Here is a 7,542-nt window from a genome sequence, read left to right on the forward strand (position 1 = left end):
AAGAAACAGTGTCCGCTAGATCTCTCGTGATGCTCTCAACGGACTGCAGCGGAATGGCTTGGGATATCATGAATATGCCGTCTACAGTACAATACACCAGCCCGATAGAGTAAATTACGAGCGTGTCGAGATAGAGAGGCAATTTTGCACATCTCCCGGGCCCATATCGTGACAAAAGCGTGACATCGCTCGCGGCGAGATCCCACTGTGACCGCATGTGACGCCTTTTTGCAGAACCCCCTACATGAACCGGCATCTCTCTCCTACGTTCCACAGGCTGCATAAAAATGCACAAAAATAATGAGGACGTTGATCACTACGTTACACACAATATGCGGAAGATCCGATAAGAATCAGTCAAGTGTGTGGAATGCTACAGGCCGAATTCGATACTTTTTGCAGAACCCCCTCAATGATAGTAGCCTCGAGGCGCGTCCTGTCACACCATTTGTCGCGTCTTGTCACGCACTTTGCAAGTCGCCACCGTGATCGTGCGGGTATTCCTCCACGGACTTATCACTACAGCTCTCCACCATCCTCCTCTGCCATTTCTACGCGTGCGGGTTTCATGGAGTCAGAGGAGGATTACGAACTCAGGCTCCGCCAACACATACGGAACCTCCTCTTGGACTACGCACTTACTCACCTGACTACTAACTATGTGACCTTCACCCAAGACGCCGTTTCCGAGGTCGGGGTTGCTTATCTCAGGCAGGAACGCGTCTTACACGGTTTTAGCTGCTATCTGGGTATCTTGTTCCAATCCCGGAAGTAGAACCCAACACGCTTGTTCTGCCCGCAGAGCCGTTTGCAGTCCTCTCAAAACGTCTTCAGTTGAATGAACTACCCCTATATGAGGAGAAATGGAATCTTGCGGGCGTCGAAGTGGCTTCGCATATACGAGATACTCTCACTAGAAAGACTAAACCGCCGTCCGTCGCCTGCTGGATCGTGGAAGACGAATGTGCGTCAAAGCTCAGTTGAGGCATCGGCACTATCTGGATATCTATGCAGATGATTATATGACTTCAATGTACCGCCCAATGTCTCCCATCTTGACACGACGTGCTATGCACGAGACGCCGAAGCCGGGCCACCTTACTGACCAGTCCAACTTACCGCAAAGCAGTGCGGATATCATAAGCAAGTGTTCTATCCGACCTGTAGAGGAGCAGGTTCTGGACGAGCCCTCAATCAATGTCGAGGAGGTACTGTAAGTCGTCTCGCCCCCATCACTACATATATGCGTCGTTCTACACTTTGCAGGCGCCTTAAACCGGCGCTTAATGCCGAGATGTGCGATGGCATAAGAGCTCTGATCCAAACAATCCCGAGCCTCTCTGCGCCTCGTGCTTCGGAGAAAGATAAAGTGAGCTCACGCGCCAACGACTTCCTTCGAGCACATTCACCGCCTCCCATCCTACGCCTGGAGGAGGAGTTTGTCCCTCTTTTTCCGAGGGCGTCTCATCCTAAAGCAGGGCCGCGGGCGAAAAATGCTGAAAGGCAGACACCCTCGGTGCTCAAATCGGTTGCGGAATTGCCTATCATGATTCCGCCAGCGGAGATCAAGGAGGAGCCCGAAGAAGAGTTGTTCAAGCAACATATGAGAGTCGTTGATGGATGGAGTGAGTGCTTGCTGCAATTGATCAGCCATTCCAACGGATATAACCCGAAATCCAAGACACATATGCACCAACTCCATGCTCAAGTCTGGGGACCCCGTCGCTCGATGACAATACTAGTGAGGTTGACGAGTTATTCATGCCATCTCCCGAGAAGGCAATGCCTATACAAGCACTGTTATCGGCCAGAATGGGTTCGTCCAGTCAGTCTGCAACATAGCTTCGTATTCACAACATGTCCAGATGAAGTTGAGATTCCCCGTTCAAGGAAACGTGGCGGAGCAAGAGCAAAGCCTAGGGGTATCGGTGCCGGGACCAGGTAGGAGATCCATGAGGACTCGTCCTTCCACCTGACTAAGCCAGGATACTCCAACTCCTAGTTTGCACTCTTTCCTGGCGCCAATGCTAAACATGCCTGAGGCGATAACAAATGCCGAACCACGTATAGTGACTACACCCAAATCTCAGCCATCTTCGCCGCGTACTACTATCACGGCCTCCATGCTTGGCCAAGCTCCTGTCAGCGATTCCTTCGAAGACATTTCTACCGAGCATAGGCAGCTCCTCCAAGACTCCGATGATACAGCTGGCGATGATTTTGATCAAGTAGTCCGGAAACTGTACAGAGACGTGAAAGGCTTGGAACCTGACGACTTGATAATGAAGGTGAAACTGGATGAACGCGAGTGCCATCTCATGGATGGTGAGTGAAGACGTTGAATTGCGAGGGGGGATATTAGGAGCTATAAGCATTGTAGTGCCGAGGCTTGCGTCCCCGACGGTGCATGATCCCAGCCGATGGATTCCGACGAGCTTCGAGTCTCTGCTCGCCCTTCAGGTGAAGAAAGGGCAGCCCGAAAGCAAGGACGAAGATGAGAAGGGTGATCTCGCTTTCCTATCTAAAGTCAAGGGTCTCAAGTCGCTCAATCTGGAACTGAGCTGGAGGTACGTCCGAGTACAGCCGTGGAGATTGAGTGGGATTGTAGCAGGAGGAAAGCACACGCTCCACCGCTTTACTCATTCACATCTCTGAAGGCCCTTCAAATTCGGACCTCGGGTTCCCACTCACGAAGAAGTCATTGGCATAGCTGAGAACGCTGGGGACGGTGCACTTACCGAGCAAGAGCGCGTTAACGGGGAAACGGCGGCAATTGCGGCGAGGATAAACGACGTCCTTGAGGCTGAGGGCACTGCGACGGCTCGAGACCACAGAAGCTGGAGATCGATGACCGAAGGATCTCCCACCATGGATTTGGCAACTGACGATGCAAGGAGCCCCTTCAACCCAATCTTGACGAGGAAAGACCGGCGGAATGCCTCGAAACTTATGCGGGGTGAAGAACTTCAGACCCTGCAAGGACAAGGGGTGCATACAGATGATGATGGTCTGGACTTAACGGACGAGGAACATGAGGTCGAACAGGTTCTGCGCTCTGCTAAAAGGCCACGGCTTCACTCCCCCAACAGGAAAAGCTTTGACGGGTATGATACCAGGGATCTGGACATGTTTTCTGGCGATCATATCTGCACCGACGATTCCGGGGTCGGGCTTATGGATACCCGCCACCTGGACAGACTGGGGCCAAATACGTCGCAATTAAAAGCGGGAGATCCACGCGGGCTAGCGGACCGTGACCAGGACGCTTGCCAGAGTCTGTCTCAAGGGGTCGCAAGGAACAACCGAGTGCTGATGGATGACTATCTTGACGACCTGGCTCTGGCTGCTCCTCTCCACGGAGATGACTTTGGGCTTCAACTTCCGACATTGAAGTGGACAAACTCTCTTTCTGCACCTGATGGACCTGTGCAGCCCGAAATGGCTCCTGATACACCATTGGGACTCCCGCTTTCGCCCTCTGATAGCTTTGCTGCGCAACATCAGCAGCCTGCATTCTCTATAACTGCGTCTGACTTGGCCTCGTCTACCACTCTCCATGGGACCATTGACAAGATTATACCTGAAAAGCCGCACTTCGAGTCGGACGAAGTACTTTCTGCTCGACAACGTCTAGCTGAGTTCATACGTCTGCGCTCTAAGCGTGTTCCTGTTGCAGAAGTTGAACAACAGGAATCTTCACCCAAGCATGCCGTTGAGCCTCGGATCGCACCCGATGCGCCTGTGCCTCCTCCGCAAGTGCCTCATGAGTTACTGGATCGTACGACGCTCACGGCTCCTCGAGATTGGGCGACAGATGCTAGTGTGCATCGTTATATGGCATCTTTGGAACTGATTCAGAAGCGCGGTCTTATTCGCTACTTGCAATCCGAAGTATCCAATGTCGATGTAGTCGAGAGAGATAGCCTTGGCGAGGCAGACATGATCTTGGATCCAGACACCTGTATCGTCTTCGTTTCTCTCCCTTCTCTTCCTGCTCAGTGCGAGGCGACTACGAAAAGGCTCAGTGCACTCTCATGGCGCTATAGAGACATTCTCGTTCTATTCGAAGCTTTCCCTGCATCTCGTGCGTATGGCTCTGCCCATCGCGGTGCTGTGGCTCCTCTCGAACTCAATGTGTTTTCTGCTCCGGTTGTGAAGGCGATCAAGAAACTACGAAGAGATCTGGGCATTGCTGAGGTCTACGAGCAGAAGCGAGCAGGCGTTCAGATCCACTCCGCCTTTGCGCTATCCGTGAAGGAGGCTGCGGTCTTCGTCCGTGTATTCGGCAACATGGCTGAGGCAGCGGATACCACCGGTGGAATGATATGGGGCGATCGTGCTTGGCTTGATGTGGAAGCAGAGGTCTGGCAAGTGCCCTTCACGCCTCAGGAAATACTGAAAGGTTCCTTTTTCTACGCAGGGCGAGTCCGATCTCGCAGCTCACGATGGGATGAACGCATTCTGTGCCGCGCTTATCCTTTCCCAAGTTACTCTGGACGATTTCCTGGAGGCCGACCCAGGGCAGAGGATGCAATTCGGACCTTTGGTCGGGCAAGACAGAATCGTGAGCTCATATGGCCCCGTACTTCTGGTACTGACTTCGGTCCATAGATGCAATTCAACGAGGACCTCGCACTACGACTCCGGGCTATGGCAGAGGCCATCCCCTCCGACCCACCGACTGACATAGGACCGACGACGAGCGAGCTTCTGTATGCCAGCGGCTCGGACGTATTCTAAATCTGGCGCAGCAACCCTCACCATGTGTTATACCAATAACCCAACTTACGGCTACACCAAGGTACTGCTACATCTAGACCATTCAATGCGATTCGTGCTCGCCATAGTTGTACATTACGATTATTCCAAGTATGTATGCCAGCAGTAGATATATAGCACTGTGCAACGTCCATTCAAACTGGTCGCTCTATCCCGTACTATTTTCTATCGACCCGTTAAGCGGATCTCGAGATATCGTAGTGGGAGGAAGGTCACTGCAGCAAAACCCGCCGCCAGCTTCACATGTGCATCCCTGTCAGCGACAACCGTGTCAATTAACATGGAGAGACACACCTCGAAGCCAAGATCGGCGCCGTAGAGCTCCGTGCCGGCGTCTCTCCCTAGCGGACCCGTATACCAGACCTAAAAAGATTCTAAGCGTCTAGAGCGGACAGGCCAGAGACGTATTGGGACTTACCTCAGACATCCCGACAACAGCACCCGCGACTCCGAAGCAGCCAGCCAGGATACCAGCGACACCCAGCGGCAACCTATTACCAATAAGCCACCATACGCAATCACCTAACCCGCCCTTCGCGCTCACCGCCCCGGCGTATCATAATCCGCCAAATTATACCCCCCAAGCGGTCCGCCGCGCCTGCGGAAGATGAGATGCTCCTCCGCGACGATGACGATGAAGAACGCCGTCCAATAACTCAGGATGCTGAGGAAGTTCGAGAGGATCTCGGAGAAGTGCTCGCGGCCCGCGACGCCCGCGATGGTGTAGATCGCGAACGCGAGGAGCGTCCACACGAAGCGCGGGATGAGCGCGAAGGGGCGGGCGAGCGCCTGGATGGAGAGCGCGGTGCTGTACGTGTTCGGGATGTTGTTCGCGCTGGGGAGGGGTTAGCTGGGATATAGACAGTAGATTAGATGGAAATGACGGACACGACGGATAGCGCGAGCAGGACGAGGACGAACTTGCCCCCGCCTTTCCACGGGGAGAGGACCTGCCCGAGCAGGCCGCCGGTGCTCCCCTCCGCGAAGGCGCTCGTGTATGCGGGGTCGGTGATCGTCATGAGCGCGGCGCCGAGGATCTCGACGAAGCAGATGGGGATGAAGAGGCCGAAGAAGGTGAGGAGGAAGACTTTGAGTGGGGGCGTGGACACCGGGAGGCGGCAGTTGTAGTCTGCTGCGACAGGCGCCCACTGTTCGTGGAAGGAGTCAGTTCAGGTGGAAAGCGCTAGGCAGGGTAAGAGCCCCTACCCCCGTAAACGACCCGAACACGATGCCCCCAAAGCTCAGCACGTCCGCGCTAAGTGCGCGCCCATGATCCTCCAGCCCCTTCTGCGCGCCGATGTCGAACCCAGCGCGCCCGCCGAGCCCCCAGAGGAAGAGCATCACGATGAACGTGACGATCCACGCGTAGCGCTCGTAGATGTGCACCATATTGTAGCCGATGAAACACGGGACGAGCGAGCAGAGGCCGATGATGATAATGCCGACCACGAGCGGGAGCGTACCTGGGTTGATGGACGCAAGCGTCTGCCCGCCGAGGATGACGGCGGTGGTGGAGAAGCCTAGCCTGTGCGGAGGGAAGTGAGTGAATGAATAAAGCGGGGGAAGGGGGGGCTTACTGGGTGAGGATGTTGAGGATGGAGTAGATGGTCCCGCCGACGTAGCCGGAGCTGAAGCGCGTGATGACCATGGTGCGTAGGCCTGTTTGGGGGCCGAGAGTTGCGATGAAGGCCGTGCATACGCCTCCAAGTGCACCGAAGCACATGATGGTAGCCACGGCATGCCTGTATCACAGAACACTTTCATAGGGAACTCTTAAAACTAATGCAAGACTTACGGGAAGGTGAGCGTGTAGAACTCTTGGGCCAAGACGCCGATGGGGATGGTCGTCAGGACGGTGTTGACCGACCTGGTTCAATTGCTACATCGGACAAGCCCAGCCCGTATAGATTCTACGACACGTACCACCACATCAACAAGCTACACAGCGCATACACTCAGTCAAAATCAAATCCCAGAACTAAAGCAGGCGCACTCACTTATTCCATACATTCTTCGACTCGCGCTCGTCCTCCGGCACGCGCTCAATACCTCTCGCCTCCACTCCATGGTCAAACAGCTTCGCCATCCACCCACCGAATCGACCAAACCGCTGCACGATGACCGTCTCGGGAGCCCTCTCCTCGATGTGCGCCTCTGTGACGGCGACGCCGCCGTCGCTGCTGCTGGCGGCCTTCTCCTTGTCCGGGTAGAGGTCGGCCATGGTGGTAGTGGGAGAAAGACGGCGGGGAGATGCCGCCAGCTGTCCTCCACTGACGCCGGCGTTGGGAGGAGTCCGCTTGATAGCTGGTGGTTATTTTTGGGCGGCATATGGAGGACTGCAAAACGCTGACACAACGGCCAACCGAAACTTCGGTGCCGACCGAAACCGGTAGCTGAACGCCATGTCGCTTATTAATATTCCTACGCCTTAGTAAAGCACATTCAGAAAAAGGAATATAATCATATCCGGGAAGTTGTCTCTCAATGTAAAATACATATTCCTACATAGAGTTACTATAAATGGCAAATAGTGTTCGATATTTGGGTATATCTAAAATACATAAGCAGAGTATATTATTCTGACCGAACTTTGAACAGCCACTAAACTTCATATCTTCACGTCCAGCAGAATAGAAAACAATATACAATAAGCAGCTGCAAGCACAAAGGGATTCAAAAATTTGAGACTTTGTTATGCCTTCTGATCTTACTCGGAATGCCTCTCTAAATATCATATTCTCTGCAGACCCGCAGGTAATCGCC

General features: G+C 53.9%; 2 protein-coding genes across 2 annotated transcripts; one reads left to right on the top strand and one right to left on the bottom strand.

Moving 5' to 3' along the window:
* Window positions 1–568: 568 nt before the first annotated feature.
* Window positions 569–4,740, top strand: GLOTRDRAFT_134253 (uncharacterized protein; the record flags this gene model as incomplete). Its single annotated transcript, XM_007873251.1, has 11 exons — window positions 569–691; window positions 739–964; window positions 1,015–1,213; window positions 1,267–1,625; window positions 1,682–1,816; window positions 1,866–1,941; window positions 2,003–2,325; window positions 2,381–2,567; window positions 2,658–4,362; window positions 4,421–4,564; window positions 4,612–4,740. 11 exons carry the CDS (start codon window positions 569–571, stop codon window positions 4,738–4,740), a joined length of 3,606 nt encoding a protein of 1,201 aa, XP_007871442.1.
* Window positions 4,741–4,751: 11 nt separating this feature from the next.
* GLOTRDRAFT_141628 (purine-cytosine permease) lies at window positions 4,752–7,110 on the bottom strand. Its single transcript, XM_007873252.1, has 10 exons — window positions 6,777–7,110; window positions 6,703–6,717; window positions 6,575–6,646; window positions 6,357–6,521; window positions 5,986–6,304; window positions 5,668–5,927; window positions 5,324–5,614; window positions 5,198–5,270; window positions 5,074–5,142; window positions 4,752–5,016 (listed from the first exon to the last, which is right to left on the bottom strand). The coding sequence occupies exons 1-10, from the start codon at window positions 6,998–7,000 to the stop codon at window positions 4,945–4,947; spliced, it is 1,560 nt and encodes a 519-aa protein (XP_007871443.1). The 5' UTR covers window positions 7,001–7,110; the 3' UTR covers window positions 4,752–4,944.
* Window positions 7,111–7,542: the final 432 nt, after the last annotated feature.

The sequence above is a fragment of the Gloeophyllum trabeum genome (assembly GCF_000344685.1).
Source record: "Gloeophyllum trabeum ATCC 11539 unplaced genomic scaffold GLOTRscaffold_00065, whole genome shotgun sequence".
Classification (NCBI taxonomy): Eukaryota; Fungi; Basidiomycota; class Agaricomycetes; order Gloeophyllales; family Gloeophyllaceae; genus Gloeophyllum; species Gloeophyllum trabeum.